Below are 23,052 nucleotides of genomic sequence, written 5' to 3'. Positions count from 1 at the left end.
TAAAATCACCTTACACTATCCTACAAATACTACTGGTTCCACTAAAAAGTGTAAAATAAAATAATTTTTAACAAATTCAAGGGATTCATTGTCGCCAGTTCCTGTGTGTCCCCTAGCGAGAGGATCACCCTGTATAGTTAATTCGCAATGTGTATGTTGATTCCCGTTGAATATTGTTTACTTGAAATTATCAAAAGGGTCATTTATCATAGGTTACCGACGCCCGAGTTAGGATCTTCCTAGTAGAGGAAAAGTTTTTAATTTTGCGCCGCCTCCAAAAATTTTGAAATGTATTTGGTATCCTAATTAACGATTAAGTATATATTATTAATAGCTATGGAATATTGGTATAAATGAAATAGAAATTATTTTACACTTTTTAGTGCATTTCGAAGTCGGATTTGTTTTTTGTTAAAAATTCTTTTATATAAACGCTAGAGCGCTGACAACGCCGAAAGGTTTTCGGCGTTTGGCATAACTGTGCCTATTTTAATTGTCGCGCGCTTAATCCCGAACAGGTTCGATTTAAAAAACAAAACTTGACCATCATATCTCTTATACTAATAATGTAAAAGATTTTTCACTTCGGCCAAAACATAGGCCCCCTTTTTCCATGCAATTACCATATCAACAATTTTTTGTATCAGTAATAGTTACGGAATAAGAGCTCTGTATCAGTTTAAGTGAGACACCCTGTATGTATATAAATATATATATATTGGGGGGGGGGGAGTAATCTCTTCGAACGAGGCTCTTCATATAATTGCGATCGAATTTCACTTACAGGTAAATTTGTTTGTTCGTTCAATTATATTTCATTCGCCTGATTCTCAAGATTACTAGTGTAGTTGTTTAGAGAAAGACATCACAATTTTAACATGGCATATAACGTATGTAGGAGGGGTATGGTGAAATAAACACACTCCGTAATCTGCTTAGAAATACTGCGTTATATTTTGACGTCCGTCGTCTAAAGCCGAGTATCCACCTGTATCCAACGCCCGTATCGTATCACCGTTCCGAACCCTTTTGAATAGGCAGACGTTGCCTCGTTGCATGCCACGGCGTGCTACGGCTCGGACAATATTTCTTCGTTTCTTGATAGAAACGGTTCGGTAATAGGACTGGGCCACTACAGGCGAGGAGTTTCGTTTTGCTGCGTGCCGTTCCAAAGGAACGGAGGCAACGGCCCCATCCGAAAAATTTGTCGATTCTTTGCCGTTGCATCGAAGGAAAGATTTATGCATTTGCACTTGACATAGCGTTTCGTGCCGTCACTTGGGTTTCAATTTATTTGAAATCTTGCGGTATTATTGGATTCATTTCAAAATCGATGAAATTATTTATGAACTTAATCTAATTTAATTTAGACAAATTTTATCGTCTAAATATATTTAAACAGATCAATTATCTTCGGTGATATGCTGTACATAAAAGAGCAATGTTAATAAGAACCTCTGTGATTATTGAAAAAGGACAATGTTAATTTTCCAGAGATTTTTCCGTTGCCGAGTATCGAAAGTTCTATTGGGCTGTGATACGGAGGTGAAGGAACGGGCCGATCCGAAAATTGTCGGTTTCTTGCTGTTCAAAGGATAGGTTCGGAGACCACTTGAAACGTAAAAACAACATACCCAGGCGAAGGCCCGAAATGCTATGTCAAGTGGAAACATGACACTTGAGGCTCGAGATAATATGATCTGGAATCGGATATATCAGTGAGATAATACTAATGCAATGACTGAACTTTGTTATTTTTCATTTTTTTCTTATAAAACTTTTACCAAGATATTTGTGACGTTTTTCTGATTAAAATGACACCAAACACGATATGGTTAGGACAATTACAATAAAGAAATAGCATGCAGGAAATCGAAACTTCTCGCCTATAGGAGTTTCTTTTAAGAAACGAAGAAATATTGTCCGAGCCGTAGCACGCCGTGGCATGCAACGAGGCAACGTCTGCCTATTCAAAAGGGTTCGGAACGGTGATACGATACGGGCGTTTGATACAGGTGGATACTCGGCTTAAGATGCCTTGGTTCGAACTGCTTTGAACTGTTCCGAACGAGTGCCCGTCGAAGAAAACTCTGGGCCCACTTAAGGGTACGTGACCGTGTCGGGGTGGGCCGAATCGGAGCCCCTTGACCCGTCCTGTCTGCAAAGGTCTGGACTGTCTCTAAGCTCGATGGGGTGTCATAAATCTAATGGGTAAAAGTTTACAATTCGGCCATTCCTGACAAAGGTGATCGTCCTCGGTCACATATGTAAAATTAACTTATTACTAGTTCACACAAACACACAGTACATGTTAGAATTTTATTCAGTGATTAATCCCCTTCGACGGTTCTGGGGTAAGTGCCATGCCGTTCCTCATGGTCTTCTTACCAGAAGATGCAAGATCTTCCCCACTCCGTGGCCAGATCCTTCTAGATCAACCTTATCTTTTTACACGTGCCATGCAGCACCATGACTTCGGGTCATCGGCCACACGCGCGTTCCTTCGAGAATCGGCGATCGAACTCTCTATCGCCGTTCCATAAACAAAACATCCGCGACTCTTAGAATTCGTCGCACCTCAAGTATCAACCACCGCCGGCCCAAGTCCGATGACAGACATATGGCTCGGGGTATCGATAGCCTAAAGAATCCTAAGAAATCTTTGAAACTCAGGTCAAAGCCCAAAATGCATTGACCCTGACACGTGTCAACCCTTGAACACGTGCTGATGCTAACATACAAAATAGAATAGAAAGAAAAAAAAAATACAAAATAAAATATATAATGATAATATAACTGAAATACTAAAACATAATACGCTTACATAAAATACATACTTTATACTTTTTATTTTACTAATATTATGACCGTATCCAGAATTTCATCTGATCAGGTCCTACGATTCCAGTGAAAGGAATGCGTGTCAGCTGGAATCCTTCTATATCAGTGACTACATATCTATCGCGATCTAAAATTTTCTTAACTACATAAGGTCCCTTGAATTTAGGAATTAATTTTTTATTTATTCCTGGGGTGACATCGGAATTGCGAATCATCACATAGTCCCCAACCTGGTATACCGTCGGTGTCTTATGCTTTTTGTCATACGCTCGTTTATTATCTTGCTGACCTTTCACAATATTTTCAGCCGCTTTCCTACGTATTGTAACATCTTCGGAATATGACTCCAAGGCTAAACGCAAATTGTCCGAGACCGTACCTAACTGAGCGATTCCGAATAACAATCGGGAAGGACTTTCTCCCGTTGATCTACAGACGGTATTATTCAAGGCGTGTTCTACCGACCCTAAAACACGGTCCCATTTTCCGGGTGTTTCTACCAATTTAGCTAACATCGGTGCTATAACACGGTTGAACCGTTCGACCTGACCGTTTGCTCTTGGGGTCCCAACCGCTATTAATATTTGTTCAATTGAATTACCGGTCAAAAATTCTTTAAATGCACCGGAAGTAAAACAAGTCCCTCGGTCGCTAACAATCCTCTTAGGTTTACTGTATGTACGAAAATATTCTGTTAGGTGTTTTATTACTTCCTCGGTTTTTGTCGTTTTACACGGATATAACTTTATGAATTTTGTAAACCCATCTATTACCGACAAAATGAATTTATATCCTTTTCCGCACTTTTCTAAAGGGCCGTAATGATCGATATGGACCGTTTGGAAGGACAGACTACCTTTATTCAAATTGTGCAAAAACCCTTCGGATTTTCCACTAGCAGGGGAAAATTCAATACATTTTAAACAGTTGCTAATGTAATCTTTAACTTTCTGTCGCATTTGTGGAAACCAATATACAGTAAAAGCTGGATATATGCAACAAAACTTTGGCTGGATATATGCAACATCGCTATCCCCTCCACTTGGGGGGATCCCCCTAAGCCGAACCGAGCCGCTCGGCGAGGAAACCGTGTAATATGATCCGACCGTAATATCGGTGTGACTAATACTAATTTGTTACGCGGCCGACGGCTTGGCAGCGCGCGTGGCTATCAGAGGCTTTCTGATTGGCGGCCGCGTAACTTATTTTATTATCAATACAACCCGAGCGGTAAGATTGTATTGTGGTAGGAACTGTCACAAGGTTTCACTGGGTTTAAAGGAGACTGCTAATGTGGGTTTGACACAGCAATGTATATATTCTACAATCTTGGTCTATTACAGATGTTGTTGTCGCGAATATAGGTGTATAATGTGATATATTACCTATTTCCACTATGCTCGGTGTTCACGCACTGGCAATGCGGGGGTGTTGTGTGTGGTTGATTGTAATGCCAAATAGAAACACGACTCGCGGATTCTATAAGGTGAATGTTGCTCGAAGGGGACTTCAACCCGATCTCACTAATAGTAACCAACTCACTACCGTACACGACGTGCTCGACACGAGATGAACTCTGGTACTGCCCCCGATCGTTGGTACGAACGGGTTTATATACTAACTAAGAAGGGTGGTCTGGTTACTATTCGAGTGATCAGGCTGGGTCCACCTGCCTCTGCGACAGTTTAGAGTGGTTGCATCTGCTATTTGATTACGGCGGACCCATTGCTTTCCCAAGTGTTTGGTTCTGCTATCGGTGGGCCTTCTGTTTATTACGAGAGTAAATGGTCGGTTTGCCCGAGAGTTTTCCTTTCCAGATGTTTAAGCTTATTTGAAAGGAGACACGTTTGATAAAAACGGTCTGTCTACGTGACACCTCCCCCCTTAGATGAAACATCGCGGTAATCGTGATGCTTTCAATTGGAAAGGAAAACACTCACTAGAATGTGTTGAAGTTTTGGTGTTGTAATGCAATATGTCGGGTGTTATGTGTGATGTGTGTGTACTTATCGCTACGTGTGATGGTTGGTGATGCTGCTAACTGCGGTATGAAGTCGAAGCGTACGTCTGGGTCCAGGCTGCCTCGATCGGATTTGTCTCTCGGTGTACCAGATTGGTACTATTGCAGGCGGTGGTATGGGTTGGTTTGCTCTTTGGTATTCCATTTCCATGATGATGGCGGCAATACACTCCTCGCAGTGGTAGGCGGCCTGCTCTATCTTCCAGGTCCTGCATACAGGGCGGATACCCCGTACCCGTACCTTGAAGGCCTGCCACGGTAGATTTTGAAAGCGTGGCGGCAAGGTCCGAAGTTGGTCGACCGGTGCCCTTACCACCTTGCCGTGGTCACGAAGAGCCACCTCGAACTGGCCGTCCACCAGGTGTTGAACTTTTCCTCGGACCCAGGTACCTTCTTTACTTCTGTACGCCACCAGACGTCCAGTGGTCAGTCTTCCCTGGTTTGGAAAGTGGAGGTGGCCGCGGTCGCTCATGTACCGATACAGGTCCCGGTACAGTCGCCTAGCTTCTTCCCGACCGTCGTCCACCTGCGCCCAGAATTCTACCGGATTGTCCACGTGGACAATTCCGATCCGAACAGAACTGCTCAAAACTATATTTTTGATGGTGTTCATTTTCTTGAGGATGTCCACTGATGAGACTATGGTGCCGAGAACTGCTTATATAGTCTGAAAACCCTTATCTTACCCCACTCTTATTTCGACTCTTAGAGGAGGGATGTGTAGGAGTGGCTACGGCCCCTTAGAATATTGTGGCACTTGGTCTAGGTGCTGAAGATTTTTCCCTTGGTAAATTTATATTATTTGAATTTGATTCTTCTGAGTTTTTAGGTATTTCTTCCAGTTGCAATTCAATTTCGTTCGGTTTGTCCAAAGGTTTTAGTTTATTAATGATTTTGTGTATATTACTTTTTATTATTGTCCCAATTATTAATAGTAGGATCAAAGATACTACTCCAAACGAGGAAAATGTTGATATTTTTATACGATTTGTGGAAATTTCTTGAAGTTCCAATTCTTTCGCCCGATGCTCCAATTCCTCTAGGTTTGGTGCTGTCGGAAGGTTCTTCCAATTTGTGATTACTTGATCTGTATTAGTGTAATTGGTTTCTAAAACTGATAGGTGATGTTCTGTTATTTTCGGAATGATTACTGATAAATTGTATGACGCTGATGGGTAATGTATAATATTTTCCATGGTTACTATTGTGTCCATTGCTTTTAATTGCATCGCATTTACTGTGGCTCTACATCCCGGTTCGAGGTTGAAAATTCCAGTATTGTAAATGTTTGCTATAGTTGGTTTTCCCCTTTACAATATACCTGGGCCTTTTTATGGGTTGGCATAAAGAAAAACCAGGTAGCAGGGGCGCTTAACACTTGCCAGAATGGTTGAAGCTTGGTGGTTACCCTTACATCGCAGGTTTCCCAGTTTATGGCGGATGGGTTCAAAAGCAAGGTAGATTCGCAGGTTGCATGACCTTCTACCTGATATAATGGTAATGTTGATGGTCCTATTAACTGATTATTATGAACTCGGCAAACTCCAAGATATTCCTCGGTAGGTAAAAAGTATTGCTGCTCATCTGTAGTGACTGCAATGTATGAAATTTGTGGTTGTATGTACGTAACTACTTCTTTTTCTTTAATAACCTGCTTTGATGGACAAGGATAGATTTTATACAAATTGAACACCTTTTGTTCCAAAGCGGTATGGTGAGTTCAAATAATACTCTGCCTTTTGCAAATACTACATTTAATTTCGTTAGTTTCTCGATTTGTTCAGTTAATAATTCTTCTGGAGATAATGGAAATTCATAAGTTAAAGATTGTTTGATCTTTAATGCTGACTTCAATAATTGCTGTGGTGAAAAAACGGCAGGATGCATTATTCCTTGTTTCGCTAATAATATTGCGTCTATTAATAATAGTAAATTAGTGCTGTAGTCGTCCAATCCTCTTTCTAATTCTAAAATGGTATCCCTTATAGCTGTTTCAAAACGGAGTTGGGCAATTTCGGACCTAGTTTCTTCTAAGAATCGCGAATGTTCTGATGCAGCTTTTATCAGCTCAGATGTAACCTGTGTTAAATTTACTAATCTTTCATGTATGGCTGAAAACTCCCCTTTCACAATGTGTATTTGCTTCGAGTTGAGTTCCGTTATTTCAAGTTGATTTTTATATAACTTATTCAATTCCTGGTTGTAAAAATCTGCGTCTTCTTGAGTTAAGGTTCCAAATAATGCTTTGTTGATTGTGCCAATAAATCCAAATGGTGCATTGCGTCGTAATGGTCGTCTTTTTGGAAAGGCATCGTTTCCTATTGCTGTTTGTATTAGATTCCTATACTGCATAGTGTTTTCTTCTCTTTTAAGTAACCGTGGTCCTACTTCCATGCTGAGGCAAGTTTCTAAACCGTGTTTTTTGCAAAGTTGGTTCATGGCCAGAATTATCTGTTCTACTGGTGGTGCATGTGCAAGGTATTTATCAACTTCCAATGACGTGACCAATCGCCATTGCGATTGATATGTCCGTATGTCTGACAATTTATCGTAAAACAAACCCGTTGATTGCGCCAGTGGTAACACCTTTGAACCGCCTTTAATCGCTGTCTGACTCATAACCAGAGCCAGAGGTATCAGAAGTAGTTGTGCCGGAATCATGATTTCCCGTTATTTCCGTTTTTTCCGCTGTGGATGGAAAATAAGCGTGTTTTAATTTATCTTGGTGTTTTGTTATCGTTTTGTCAGGTGTTCGCAATACAATGTTGTTCATATCTGTTACATTAATGATCTCATATGGCCCTACATAATGTGGATCAAATTTACTAATTCGTGGTTCTAGCAATGCATAAGCATAATCGCCTACATTGAATTCTACCGGTCGGGAATATTTATCATAGTACTTCTTCGAACGGTGCTTGGAGGCAATCAAATTATCGGCTGCTATGTTGCGGATTTTTATAGTATGAGTTATTAATTCTGTTAAATAGTCGCCATATGATTTTAACCTTTCGCCAGTTGGAAACGAACTTGGTTCACGGGCTGGTTTTCCAAATATTAATTCATATGGAGAGAAATTTGTTGCTTCATGTACGGAAGTATTATAAGAAAACATGGCAAATGGTATTAATAGATCCCAATCTTCATAATTATCCATGTAATGTTTAAGATATTCTGTTAGTACTATATGACTTCGTTCTAGTGATCCATTAGTTTGTGGTCTGTATCCAGAAGTTGTGATTTGTTTGATTTTGAATATTTCTGAAAGATTTTTCATTAAGCTTCCGATAAAACTAGTTCCCTTGTCTGTTAATATTGCTCGTGGTGTTCCATATATGGCAATAAAATGTCTCGCGAAAGCATCTGCTATTGTGGCTGCTCTAATGTTTGGTATTGCTACTGCTATACAATATTTCGTTAAACAATCTTGCATTGTGAGAATGTATTTATTTCCGCTAGGCGTTAAAGGTAAAGGTCCTACGGTGTCTAAAGCAACTTTATCAAATGGTTCTATCGGGGTATCGGTAATTAACATTGGTTGACGAGTTTTTGCTCTAACTAATTTCTCTTCTTGACAGCTTGGACATTTCCTGATATAATTTCGTATTTCGTTGTGCATTTCTGGCCATTGATATTTCGCTCTGATGCGTTTATATGTTTTTGTGACTCCTTTATGTCCTCCTATCAAACTGTCGTGAGCTTCGCGAATTATTTGTAATCGATCTTCTTCTGATGGTGTAATCGTTGAACAATTGCATATGATGATTTTCTGTGTTGTACCGTTGAAAACGTCCTTTATTAATTTAGTTAATTCATTGGTTGGTAATTTATGAAAATCTCCGACTGCTGATATTCTAAATGATTTAATTGGATTTTGATCTAAATGCTGTTTCAGTGTTTGTAGTCCGTTTAGTATATCTTCACTTTTAATGGTGTCGTAAAAATTATCTGATATTATTATACTGTAAACTTTGTATGAGCCATTTGCTGATTCTCTTACGTCTCCTTTCTGCGGTTTCTTTGACATGAGCTGTTGTAAATCTATTGCTTCTGTGTCCAGTAACAGTTTTCCAATGGGGGTTACCAATTTACAGTCCGCAGGTATGAAATGTGCGTAATGACCTTCCTCGGTGGTCAGGGTGTTTGGAGAGATAATAACCTCAAGTGTCTGTGAAGGTTGCACTTTTCTTCGCAGGTCATCTCCCTCCGTGGAAAGAGTGTCTGTGTCAAGAAGTGTGAACGGATAAGGGTCAACGGTACGGTCAAAGTTTTCCTGTGGTTGCTGGATTGCCGTTCCTATTGTTTCGTTAACAGGTTGTGGTTGTAAAATTCCCTCATTTGTTACAAGTGATAATGGTGTATGGTTAAGTAAATCCTGTTGCGGGTTTGCGATTATCGTGTTTTCCGTAATGGTATTTTCTGATGGTTCTTCGAATGAAATCAAGTTTACGTCTTCTTCTGTCGATGTGATTTTAGTAGAATTTGCTTGCGGATGAAAGTTTATTGTTTCCATGTGTTCATCTGGCATACTTATCTCGTGCGATAAGTTAGGTAAGACTCTCGGTCTATCTGCTATTGGAGAATGTTGAACCTTCCCACGGGCTGGTTCTTCATCAGAGCTAGTGTTTTCCTCTTGATATTTCGGTCTCCTTTCCCTGTCCCTTTGTAGTTGCCGCACACGAAATCCTATGGAATCCGTGTCGATTTCTGGTTTCTGTCCTATGTGCTTGTAATCGGGGTCTTGAGGATCTCGGGGTATAAGTGGTAAGCAAGATGGTACTGGGTTACGTGATAATGCGTCTGCGTTCTTGTTCGTCTTTCCTGCTTTATGGATAACCTGATATTCGTACTCTAAGAGTCTGAGTCTCCACTTCATAAGTCGTGATGTCGGATCCTTGACAGAGTGTAACCAGACTAACGGTCGGTGATCTGTGACGAGTGTGAATTTTGTTCCATAAAGATACGGTCTGAAATATTGTACTGCGTAAACCATTGCAAGACATTCCTTTTCTGTAGCAGAATAATTCCTTTCGGCTTTATTTAAGGTACGAGATGCGTAGGCAATTGGTAGATCGTTTCCTATTTCTCCTTGACTAAGTACAGCTCCAATTGCGTAATCTGATGCGTCAGTGGTAACAATGAACGGTCGATTAAAATCCGGATATTGTAAAATTGGTTGTGTACAGAGTTCGTCGCGTAAATTTTCAAAACTTTTTTGCTGGTCTTCGGTCCACTTAAAACGAATTCCTTTACCTAATAATTGAACTAATGGTTTTGATTTAATAGAATAATCTTTTATGAAACGGCGATAATATCCTGTCAGTCCCAAGAACTGCTGGACATTTTTCTGTGTTTTAGGAATGGGAAATTCTTTTACAGCTTGTAATTTACGAGGATCTGGCTTAACACCATTTTCTGTTAAAATGTGTCCTAAATAAGTAACCTCCTTACGTAAGAATTCGCATTTATCAATCTGCAGTGTAAGTCCAAATTCTCTGAGCCGATTGAGTAATTTTTTTACTTTTATTTCATGTTCTCGTAGTGATGAAGAGAAAACAACCATATCGTCTATGAATACATGAGCGTTCTCTAGACCAGATATAACTTGATTCATTAAGCGTTGAAATGTCGGTGGTGCATTTTTTAAACCAAATGGCATGCGTACAAATTCAAAATGCCCATCCGGTGTTGTGAATGCTGTTTTCGGACAATCCTTAGGATCCATTTGAACTTGATGAAATCCATTTGCTATATCAAAAATTGTGAAATATTTTGCTCCTCCCAATTTATCTAGAATTTCGGTGATATTCGGCAAAGGAAATTTATCACTCAAAGTCTTTTCGTTTAAGGCTCGGAAATCGATTACCATACGCCAACGCTTATTGCCCTTAGCGTCTGGTTTCTTTGGTACAATCCATAACGGAGAATTATATGGTGAACTAGATGGCTGTATGACTCCTTGTAATAACAGAGCCTTTACTTGACGTTGTATTTCGTCTTGGTGTACTGGTGGATATCGGTATTGTCTTGTATTAATCGGTACGTCATCTGTTGTATGAATTGAATGGTAAAAATTCGGTACTTCTCCTAGTTTGTCTCCAGGCAAGTAAAATCTGTCTGAAAATTCGTCGACGATGTTGAATACATGTTTACGTTCTTCTGCATTGAGATGATCGGTTCTTAAAAGATTTCTAATTCGTGTTGCTCTATTTTCTGGTGTGTTTTCGGTCATATATGAAGAAATTGGGTCGTCGTCCGACGAGTCGTAAATATCGTAAGGATGAATGTATTGAGGTTCAATTTCGATGTCTACATCGTCTTCTCCGGTATTCGTTGCTAACGCGTAACAAATGCCGTCACGATTATATACTGCTGCTTCGCCAATGTATATATTTTCTGATGTTTTGAGTCGCGGTAAGTATCCCTCTTTAATATTTGGATTAGCTATGTGAATTGCAATTTGTTTTGTTGTTCGAGCTTCGATACGGTGTTTAGTCGATTTCGGATTTTTCTGCTGAGCTAAATCTCGGTAATTTGAAAAACGAAGTGGTCGAATAGGTTTATCTTTCAATACTAGTGTTCCATGATAATATGAAATTTCTGCTTCTTCTTGTAATAAAAATGGGCTGCCTATAATTCCATCGGCTTCTATTGCAAGGTTCTCTACTACGTAAAATAATGCAGGCTTACCGTGAATGTGAAGAATTGTGGTACCTATGCTATAAATAGGTGATTTTGTAAGTCCTGTGATTTCAATAACTTCTTTAGTGATACGTTTGGCTTGATCTCCGAGAACATCGCGCACTATTAAGTTAACTGCCGCGCCACCGTCAATTAAAAATTCAGCTGTTTCTAATTCTAATTCCGGAACTTTGATTTTTATTCTTGGTGCTGGGGTTTCCTTGATGAGGATTCTCCCGTGAATCTGACTATCTTTTGGCGAGGTCTTTGCAGATCGCTCACCGCCTCGCCTTTCCGTTGAGCGTTTTCTGAGTTTAAAGACTTGTTTGATTCGACTGAAGAATTTCGAGAGTATGATCGCTGTCTGAAATTTTGCGAATTCCTCCTACAACGTTTTTCATCGTGTCCTTGGGTATCACATCGCCAACAATATAGCTGCGAAGTATCATCCTTTTCACTGCGTTTTAAAACTGTAAACCGTTTTTCATCTTGATCTGTGCGTGGTGAATTTGAACGATAAGAAGGTGAATTCGATTGATTCCTGGATCGCACAGTCCATGCTGATGTACGTGGTCGTCCTTCTCTCTCGTCTTCAGAGTTAGATGGTCTCCTCTGTCGATCTCTATATCGATCGTGTCGTGTTGGAGATTGAGGGTATGAAATTTCATTTCGACGTTCGTTGCTGTGGTGATCCCTGTTGTTCCAGCCTCCTGGTGATGTGTTTCGTGCCAAATCACGACGACTTCTTAATTTCCTGTCTACCTCTAGCACAGCGTCAAAAGCTTCCTCTAAGTTTTTAATGTCTCTATTTTGTGCTGATACCTTAAAAGAGATGCGGTCTGGTAATCCATCTAGGAAATTTTCTAAAATATCCATTTCCATTTGTTTAATATTTTCCTCTGAATGTCTAGGATATTTCTCTTTAATCGCTCCTCTTGTACAATAAACAAGATGGCTTGTTCTATCGATGTAGTTTCTCAAACTTTCGTATTCCCTAATTTGAAGCCTGGCAATTTCTGTTTGAAATTGCGATAAGCTCTTTCCTGGTCCAAATTTTCTCTTCAAATGCTTGATCAACGCGGATACCGAAGTGAATTGATGTTCTAAAGTACTTCTTCGCGCCGGACCGGTGAGTTTAGTTAAAATAATTGTAAGGTATTCCCTTTCTGTTCCCTCAGGAATCAAGGTCAATCCATCTTCTACCAGTTGTGCAAAACGTGATAAAGGTGGATTCTCACCATCAAATGTTGGTATTGTTAACGCAACATTTTGTATGCAGGATCTTTGTGTCAAAAGTGTCATAGAATTTGCGATCGAAACTGTTAAGTTCATAAGATCGGCTGAAGAAATATTGGCTTGTTCATTCGCCATGTTGAATGAATTTGTTGGTTAAAGAATGTAACTAGGAAAACTAGTATACAATCGTTGTTCAACAAAGTAATAGCCGTGTGTCAAATTCCACGAAAGTAATTATGCCAGTGAAATTGATCTATGTGACTATATCCCACCGCTGTCACCAGTTCTGTTACGCGGCCGACGGCTTGGCAGCGCGCGTGGCTATCAGAGGCTTTCTGATTGGCGGCCGCGTAACTTATTTTATTATCAATACAACCCGAGCGGTAAGATTGTATTGTGGTAGGAACTGTCACAAGGTTTCACTGGGTTTAAAGGAGAATGCTAATGTGGGTTTGACACAGCAATGTATATATTCTACAATCTTGGTCTATTACAGATGTTGTTGTCGCGAATATAGGTGTATAATGTGATATATTACCTATTTCCACTATGCTCGGTGTTCACGCACTGGCAATGCGGGGGTGTTGTGTGTGGTTGATTGTAATGCCAAATAGAAACACGACTCGCGGATTCTATAAGGTGAATGTTGCTCGAAGGGGACTTCAACCCGATCTCACTAATAGTAACCAACTCACTACCGTACACGACGTGCTCGACACGAGATGAACTCTGGTACTGCCCCCGATCGTTGGTACGAACGGGTTTATATACTAATTAAGAAGGGTGGTCTGGTTACTATTCGAGTGATCAGGCTGGGTCCACCTGCCTCTGCGACAGTTTAGAGTGGTTGCATCTGCTATTTGATTACGGCGGACCCATTGCTTTCCCAAGTGTTTGGTTCTGCTATCGGTGGGCCTTCTGTTTATTACGAGAGTAAATGGTCGGTTTGCCCGAGAGTTTTCCTTTCCAGATGTTTAAGCTTATTTGAAAGGAGACACGTTTGATAAAAACGGTCTGTCTACGTGACAAATTGAACGATAAAACTTTTTTATTTTTAACTTTTTCTTAATGAAACTTTGACTAACGCATTTGCAAGATTTTTCAGATTAAAATGGTACCAAAACACGATATGATTTGAATTATCTTGATTTATTAAAATAATAATAAAATTGCACATTATAATATATATTGTCATATATTGGAAAAAGATTTTGTAATAATTTTACAAAATTATTGGAAGAAGATGACAGTATAAATATAGATAATATCTATAACATGGATGAAGCTGGCCTTTTTTATGGAAAGCCTTACCATCAAAGACCATGATTTCCATGAAACCGGACAGTTTCTTCCTATTGAAAATTAAAGTAATTTACAAGCTAACAGTAATAACAGAATGATAATAGAATAAATAAACAATAATAATAAAATAAACAATATAGAATTGACATCTCGGCTACATACGTATAAGGCAGGCCGTACACGAAAGATACATCAAACACGCAACATGCAACATGCAACACGTTGCATGTTGTGTACGAACGTAGAATAGGTATCGCGGCACGGTACAAACGATTTGTACGAACGTAGAATAGGTAACGCGGCACGGTACAAACGATTTGTACGGACACAGAATCGATACCAAGACTGGATATATGCAACGTTTAAATGCCCAGAATCGACGCCTCGGCTGGATATATGCAACATTAAATGCCCAGAATCGACACCTCGGCTGGATATATGCAACGTTTGAAACCCGAGCCGACACCGCAGCCGGTTTTCATTTCCAATCCTCCTTTGCTTTTCGCCAACTTTTAACATCAATTTTATCAAGTAATTATAATTGAAACTATATCGTGTTTGGTACCACTTTCATCACTAAAATCTCACCAATACGCTAGCAGACGTTTCATTTGTTACGAGCCGGAGGGGGCGACTGCGTAGCCGGGGCTTAATTTAGGTATATGGTATTTGTTAATGGCTTGACCAGTGTTGTTAGTAACACTGGGAGCCTAAGGAAGTAGACGTGGAGACGAACCTACGTATGGCTAACGTAGGGAGCTCCAGGAGGTTGGCTATAGTGGACGAACCTACGTGTGGGTAACGTAGGGAGCCACAGGAAAGGTGTAGAGTGGAGGACGAACCTACGTATGGCTAACGTAGGGAGCCTCAGGAGCGTGATATGCGGACGAACCTACGTATGGCTAACGTAGGGAGCCGCAGGAAGCGTTAGTATTAGGTCTCGTAACTTGATTGATGTACCTCGAGCGGTAAAGGTACACCTTAATGGGTTTCTGGATAGTAAATATAATTGAATAATAGGATGTAAGTTAAAAATAATGTGAGTTTATTCTCTATTCCGGGACCTTACAATTGTTGTGTGTAATTGTCGCGGTGTTCAATGAATTAAACTCTAGGTTGTGTAGGCTTTTTAACGGCATTTGGAGCCCATGAAGGTACAAGGTTGGAGAAAGTTCCATCCGACCATGTGTTCGGGCCTAGAGGTTCGTTACTTTTCAATCGTGGCCGAGTCATAAAATAGCGGGACTCGAGGCCAAGCGACGACGGCCAGTACCCCTGAGTTTTAGGGGGTGCAAGACTGAACGTTGTTAGTCAGTCACAGCACAAACGCGGAAACGAACGGTCGGCTCTTCAGCAAACCGTGCTACCTTTTAAAAATATACTTATAACCGTTATTATAGTAGGACTTGGAGTTTTATTTAGAACCTGACAAATTCCTTAAAAGAACGTCCTCTCCTACAGTTGCAAGTTTAAATGAGTTGAATAAATAGAAATTAGTTTCGATTCCGCGAAGCAAGAATCTAATCCTTCTCGGTTTTCACGAATGCGAGCAAACGGGGGCGGACTACAACGATTAAAATAATGCTTAACAGCAGACAACGTACTGTATAGTTACTGTGAGTGCTTGAAGGGGACTTGAATACCCGATCTCGCAGAGTTTCCTCGTTGCAGAGATTGTCCGTAAAAGAACGTACTGACGTGTAACGAACTGATTCTAGACTTCAACTAGACCCGAGGTGCCCTTGTCGCTATCCTTTTTATACTCAAAAACTAGAGTAAAAAAGTGGTGGGGACTGACTCTACGTGACCCGTAGGACCGCGCCCTTGCTTTGCGTTGGTCTCGAATTTTCTAGAAGACGGTTGGTGTCGGGTGCACCCATCCGATTCCATATAAGGAAATTTTTTGAGAAGGGTTTGTAACACCATATAAGGAAATTTCCGAGACGGATACGTAACCCATTCAAAAAAAGTCAAAAATAAAAAAGTTTTTTGATTCAATTAGTATTAGTCACACCGATACGTTTCGGCTCTTTCCTTTGATCATCGGACCTCTCTCTTTGCGCCACTGTTTGTCCTTTTCTACGTTCACGCTTGGCTGCTCGACGCGTGTAACCCGAGATTCGACGCCTCGACTGGATATATGCAACGTCTGGGTCTCAATGTTTGTTGCATATGTCCAGCTTTTACTGTACTTTACTAATATTTTCAACAACTTTGTCGATCCCCAAATGGCCCAAATCATCATGGCATGTGCGAATTACATTATTTTCTAAGCATGCCGGTACATAAAATAACAATTTATTGTTTTTAATTTTCTTATATACTAGTCCATCTCTTAATATGTAATATTTATCTTCGCTGTGTTCTAATTGGTCTCGTAATTCGCTAATTGTATGGTCTTGACATTGCTTGATCGAGAGTGTCTGCTCGAATTTATTGGGTTCTAAAATAAGTATTGAGTGAGAACGGCTTAACGCATCTACATGCGACATGTTACTTCCGCTTCGGTGTTCGATTTCATAATCGTAACTTTGTAAAAACATCGCCCACCGCGAAATTCGAGGGTTGACATTTTGTTTGCTTAATGTTAGTCTAAAGCTGTCACAATCCATAACAATTTTAAAAGGTACGCCGGATAAATATATATGAAACGTTTAATCGCGTATACGACTGCTAAGCATTCGAGCTCGAAGCTATGATACTTTGATTCTTGAACGGTTGTCCTTTTACTAAAATAAAAAACAGGTTGAAAAATTCCATTCTGTTGCTTTTGCATTAGAATTGCACCAAACCCGCTACTACTCGCGTCACAATGAAGTTCTGTTTTCAATTTTGGTGAATAAATTGCTAATACTGGTTTGTTCACTAAGCACTGCGTCCAAAATGAAACACGGCATTTTTCCGTAGCAATTCGTAAAAAGGTCCTGCGATAGTCGAAAAATCCCTAATAAAGCGTCAAAAATAGCTTGCTAAGCCTACGAAACGGTGTAATTGTTTGGCGTTCGTAGGAACAAGGTAATCAACAACAGATTCTACATTCTCTCTATCGGGAGCAATACTATTGTTTGTTATCACGTAGCCTAAATAGGTTATTTGTTGAAACAAAAAGAAACATTTATCCAATCTAAACTGTAAATTATGTTGTCTCGCTAATCTAAATACCTCGCGCAAAATTTCTAAATGTTCTTCTACCGTCTGAGTAGGTACTAAAATGTCATCAAGATAAAGCAAAATTTTGTTTAATGGAAGTAAATTTTGAAAAATGTTGTATATGTACCTTTGAAAAATACGAGGTGCATTAGTCAATCCAAATGGCATTTTTAAGTATTCGTACTGTCCTAATGGCGTTATGAAAGATGTATATTTAACTGAATTTTCAGAAACTCGAACGTGGTGAAAAGCATCTTTCAGATCTAGTTTCGTAAAGTATTGTTTGTCGCGTAGCTGATCTAAATAATCATCAATTAATGGAACCGGAAAGTTGTCTCTAATCGTAAGTTTATTAATTTCCCGAAAATCTACACATAAACGAATTTCACCATTTTTCTTCCTTACCATAACAATTGGACTGGCATAAGGCGAATTACTCAGTCTGATAATTCCTTGTTTCAGCAAATCATCAAGGATAATTCTCAATTTTTCCTTATCCGCAAAAGCTAATCTACGCGGTCGAAAGCTAACAGGTTGCTCGGTTTTAAGAGCAATAACAGCCTCGACAGAGCATGGGGGCTCATTATTGTCGATGGGATGGTTCTGTATATCTAAATAAATTTGCCTAAGCTCTTTTGCTGTCTTCGAATCTAAATTGGGGTCAATATTTAAATTCTCAGTTACCGTAATTGGTGTTTCAACATAATCAATTTGTAGTATTTGTCCAGCAAAATTTTTTGTTTCTAACTCGTGATCTTTATTACTACTTGTCGCAATTTCAAAAGCATCTCCCATAGTTATTCGAACAGACCGTGATGAAATAAAATCTCTGCCAAGCAACGCAAAACATGACATCGTATTGTCCAGTACTACGAAAAATTTTATTTCTAATCGCATATCATTAATATTAGCCATAGTCGAGAAAACACCTAAAATATCCAATCGCGAATGGTTAATGCCGTAATAATTATTAAGTTTTGGCGAATCTAGACGAAGAGCAGATGGTAATAGTCCATACTTAATTAAACTAACGGATGATCCGGAATCAATCATCGCTGTAATGGCTAAGTTAAACATCATACCATTGTCGTCTCGAATCGCAAACGAAATCGGTACCATAAACGGAGTTTCTGGGGAGTCCGGCTGTACCAAATTTGCAGAAGTTCCCGGCGTCGCTGTCGATGTTGATGTCGATGTCGACGACAGTACCCGTGGCTGCTTTCGCCCCTGGTCCACCATGGGGGTATTTTTCGGGCAATTCTTTGCGTGATGCGCTGCTCCGCATTTGAAGCAGGATCCCCATTCCCGTGCTGGTTTTCTGCAATCCTGTTTCCAATGTCCCAACTCGTTGCAATTATAACAACGAATTTCCTTGCTCTACCAACCTTCCCGATCACTGCTGACCTCGTCCCGCAGTGACAACTTCCTGAATGCTTCCAATAAATCACTGGCTGTTTCAAGTCGTTGCATTCGTGCTTGATCCCTTAGACGAGGGTCGGGAACCCCGTCGATTACTAAATCCACCAATTCCTCTGGATCAATCAAAATTCGGTTGGCAAGTGTGACCTTGTCGTGAAAATAGTCACAAAACGACTCGGTTTTTTGCCAAGTCCGTTTCTCAAACTCTCTTCTTGCGGCCAATTTGTCCAATCGGACCTCAAACATTTTCCGCATTTCTTCCAACAGCGCCGTTGCTGATAACTCCATCAAACTCGGCTTTGAATGGAACCATTTTAAACCCTTGCCTCGGAGGCGTAGCATAATCATCGTGGACGAAGCACAATCGTCCAGCTGGTACATCACTCTCAAACGTTCTACTTGCTGCTTCGAAATACTAAAATTGTTTTCAGCGCCCGAAAATTCACTTAATAAATCCGCGATTGTTCTAATACTGGTAGTAGACCGCAAACTTGCACTACTGTCCGTGGATTGCGGGGTTGTTGACAAATTTCTTTCCCGTCGCATTAATTCCACCTCGCGTTGTAACAAATCGCGTTCGCGACGGAGAAGTTCCATCTCTCTTTCCGTAGCGGACGCACTAATTCCAGCAGCTGATGACGTTTCGCCAGATGGACCCTCCGCGATTACCGGAATTGGGCCCTGGACGCTCTGAAGCTATTCGCTCTCAGATTGTCGCTGAAGAGCATCTTCTATTTCCGGCTCGGCGGTGATCAAACGGGCGATCAGCTCATTTTTGCTGCCGGTCACGGATAAATTCCTATCCCGCAATAGCTCTTTTAACTTTGCGATTGTCAAATGATTCAAACTTCTTTTCCCAGGCATCGTAACAACACAACACAAAATGGCAGTTCACCGTTTTCAGCACCAAACTGTTAGTCGCGATTCCAAAAATAGCCAAAATTCTAATTTCGCACTAACAACACAAAAGAAACTCAAAAACGGCACGAATCCCACTTCTGATAGTTGCAGGAGGGGTATGGTGAAATAAACACACACCGTAATCTGCTTAGAAATACTGCGTTATATTTTGACGTCCGTCGTCTAAGACGCCTTGGTTCGAACTGCTTTGAACTGTTTCGAACGAGTGCCCGTCGAAGAAAACTCTGGGCCCACTTAAGGGTACGTGACCGTGTCGGGGTGGGCCGAATCGGAGCCCCTTGACCCGTCCTGTCTGCAAAGGTCTGGACTGTCTCTAAGCTCGATGGGGTGTCATAAATCTAATGGGTAAACCTAACAGTCTACACGTATATATTATAAATATAGTCTTTGAATTAAATATAATCTTTGGAGTACAGTAAAACCTGGATAAATTCAACGAAAGAATGCTTGGATAAGTGAAACATCGCTATCCCCTCCACTTGGGGGGATCCCCCTAGGCTAACCGAGCCGCTCGACCAGGAAACTGTGTAACATGATCCTACCGTAATATTGGTGTGACTAATACTAATTCAACGATAAAACATTTTTATTTTTAACCTTTTCTCAATGAAACTTTTACTAACGTATTTGTGAGATTTTTCTGATTAAAATGATACCAAACTCGATATAGGTTGAATTATATTTATAAACAATAGTAATAGAATTGTAACGTCCCGGAATTATTATCGCGAGTACGCTACTGCACCGACTGCGTAGGGAGAGCGGTTCCCTATAAGAAGGCGTCTCGTAAATAACAAAATAGTGAAGGGATCATAGGTTCGGGTGGTGCGCGGTAAAGGAGTGAAATCCAACGTTAATTCCTTTCTCAAAAATCGTAATGAGTGTTTATTCAAGAAAGTTGTGTGTTGTGTTTGTTTATAATATGTATATAAAAAGAAAAGGTAAGTAATTATTTGAGTTATATAAAAATGTAAGTAATGAAAATAATATAAAGAATTAATGTAATCAATGTACAAATGTTGCGCCCTGTTCTTGAAATACAAAAGGAAAATAATTATATTAGTTAAGTACAGTGAGTGCGCTCTGTATAAAAATTACAAAGAAAAATAACAAAATAGTTTGACCTAAAATAAAATACAAAGAAAAAATTTAATTGATTAGTGAACGCGTCTCTAGATACGATTATAAAAATTCTAAATCTATAACTTGAGTTTATAACAAAAAAAATAAAATTATTCAAATAAATTGTTCGATTGTCGGGAAATTGGCGTGGATCCGTTCCGACACTGTAGGAGCTAACCCGTTCGGCCGCAGTACGATTTCTGAGCAACTTAGCCGTCACTGATAGGCCGCATCCAAGGAGCTTCTGCTTTCGCTCGCTTGTTAAGCTTGGTTGCGAACACTGCAGGATGGTATCGTCGCTCTAGAGCCAGTGTGCTAATAGGCCGCATCCAAGGAGCTTCGGCTTTCGCTCGCTCGTTAAGCTTGGTAGCGAACCTGACACATATGAAAACCGCTGCGAACCGGTGGTCGGGCGCTCCGGGTCTGACACAAAACCTTTGCCGCCTCGCCGACAAAAGAATCTAAGCTACTGGAAACCTATGTAGTAATCGTATCATAGATCCGTGTCGGACTACGATCAGAATCGAAGTGAAATAGCTCCTCGCGGCACGCTCGTATTTATACCCGAGATTTACTTACGTAGCAGTTTTTTCTATACGCGTTTTCGATACCGGAAGTGTTTGGACTTTGACCGGAGTGTACGTAACTCCGCGCGTATCGCTGTCTCTGTCTATGCGTAGTGCTATCTTTCTTTATTCTGCGCTCTATTCCTATCTCTTTCTACGCGTTACTCCTATCTCCATCTATATATCCCGCGTCGATCTTTTATCGACGCGGTAGAATTATCGACGCGATAATTATCGATGTATTTTTTTTTGTATAAATTTTGTTAAGTATAAATATAATTAAATACAACATTCTTTTCCTATTTGTTAAATATGAATATAATTGTCGATCTGAATCGTGTTAATACAATAATAATAAAAAACGAAGTGTTATAACTTTGATTGTATAAAAACTAAAAAAAATAAATATATATTTTAATAATTAATAATGGTGGTTTTTTTTTATTTATTCTTCTTCCTGCGGGATGTTACAGAATCAACAACATAGAATTGACACCACGACTGAATATAAATGATGTCGGCTGAATACAAAAGATGTGTACGAACACAGAATCGACATGTCAGCTGAATAGAACACATGTGTACGGATTCAGAATCGACACCTTGCTTGGATAAATGAAACATTAAATGCCCGGAATCGACTCCTCGCTTGAATAAATGAAACATTAAATGCCCAGAATCGACACCTCGCTAGGATAAATGAAACCTTTGAAACCAAAGCCGACACCGCGACTGGTTTTGATTTCGATCTCTCTTGCTTTTCGCCAACTTTTAACATCAATTTTAGCAAGTAATTATAATTGAAACTATCCCGTGTTTGGTACCACTTTAATCATAAAAATCTCACTAATGCGCTAGTAAAAGTTTCACTAAAAAAAAGTGAAAAATAAAAAAGTTTTTTGATTCAATTAGTATTAGTCACACCGATACGTTTCGGCTCTTTCCTTTGATTATCGGACCTCTCTCTTTCCACCACTGTCTGTCTCTTTCTACGTTCACACTTGGCTGGTCGTCGCGTGTCACCCGAGATTCGATACCGCGCTTAGGTAAATGCAACCACTGGGTCCCAATCTTGGTTGAATTTATCCAGGTTTTACTGTACTTTGGTATACATTTTCTTTAACTTTAACTCGTCTTAAGGGGGGCGTTTGGTCCAGCCAAGGTTTTTTTTTCATTGCGTTTTTTTCAAAGATAAAATTTATTTTCGTTCACGAAACTTTTGTTACATGTTGTTCGGTATACACCTTAGCGTTAGAGCGTCGTATTAGTCGCCGTGACGTCACCGCGCAATCATAAAATTATCGGGCTACGCGCAGCCCCCACCATGCGGTGGTTTCGCGGAGACACGCGTGTCGCTCAACCGTTTGAAATCAGAATAAATCCAGATTTCGATCGATAATCAGTGTATAACCAAAGCGACAGTAAATTCTTTCAACCAATTCTTTATTAAAAAATCCGTACATTTTCGTTCTGACTAAGTGCCAGAGAACGGAGCACAGTGTGACAAAATAAAGTGACGATCATTGCTTTATTAAAAAGTTTCTCGTTATTTCACACCGCCTCGAAATCCAGTCCTTCGGATAAGGACGCATCATCCGACCATCCAACCAAACCAACACATGTAAAGGTACATCTGAACAAGAAAACACACTACTGAAAATTTGATTTGAATATCTATATTGTGACCCGCAATCGCGTGGGTGTGCACTTTATACTCTTTACACCGTAATACAATTCGTTGGGCGCCAGCCTCTCGCGGTGGCAAATACAAAGTAAAAGGGAAAATCGGGGGTT

The 23,052-nt window shown here is 40.0% G+C and overlaps 1 protein-coding gene across 1 annotated transcript; it reads right to left on the bottom strand.

The window, feature by feature from the left end:
- Positions 1 to 3,361: 3,361 nt before the first annotated feature.
- LOC143305763 (uncharacterized) lies at positions 3,362 to 19,377 on the bottom strand. The gene is made up of 6 exons (XM_076690575.1): positions 19,319 to 19,377; positions 18,616 to 19,064; positions 18,380 to 18,556; positions 17,371 to 18,294; positions 9,312 to 11,719; positions 3,362 to 3,415 (listed from the first exon to the last, which is right to left on the bottom strand). Exons 1-6 carry the CDS (start codon positions 19,375 to 19,377, stop codon positions 3,362 to 3,364), a joined length of 4,071 nt encoding a protein of 1,356 aa, XP_076546690.1.
- Positions 19,378 to 23,052: the final 3,675 nt, after the last annotated feature.

Source organism: Osmia lignaria, chromosome 10 (genome assembly GCF_051020975.1).
Source record: "Osmia lignaria lignaria isolate PbOS001 chromosome 10, iyOsmLign1, whole genome shotgun sequence".
Classification (NCBI taxonomy): domain Eukaryota; kingdom Metazoa; phylum Arthropoda; class Insecta; order Hymenoptera; family Megachilidae; genus Osmia; species Osmia lignaria.
The sequence above is the reverse complement of the archived record's forward strand: the minus strand, read 5'-3'. Positions and strand labels throughout refer to the sequence as shown.

Coding starts and splice junctions, on each gene's coding strand:
- LOC143305763 (XM_076690575.1), bottom strand. CDS start 19,377: ATGCTCTTCAGCGACAATCTGAGAGCGAATAGCTTCAGAGCGTCCAGG. Junction 18,295..18,379: donor CGGGAACTTCTGCAAATTTG/GTACAGCCGGAC, acceptor TGTTTAACTTAG/CCATTACAGCGATGATTGAT. Junction 11,720..17,370: donor TGGATTGACTAATGCACCTC/GTATTTTTCAAA, acceptor TTCCGGAATTAG/AATTAGAAACAGCTGAATTT.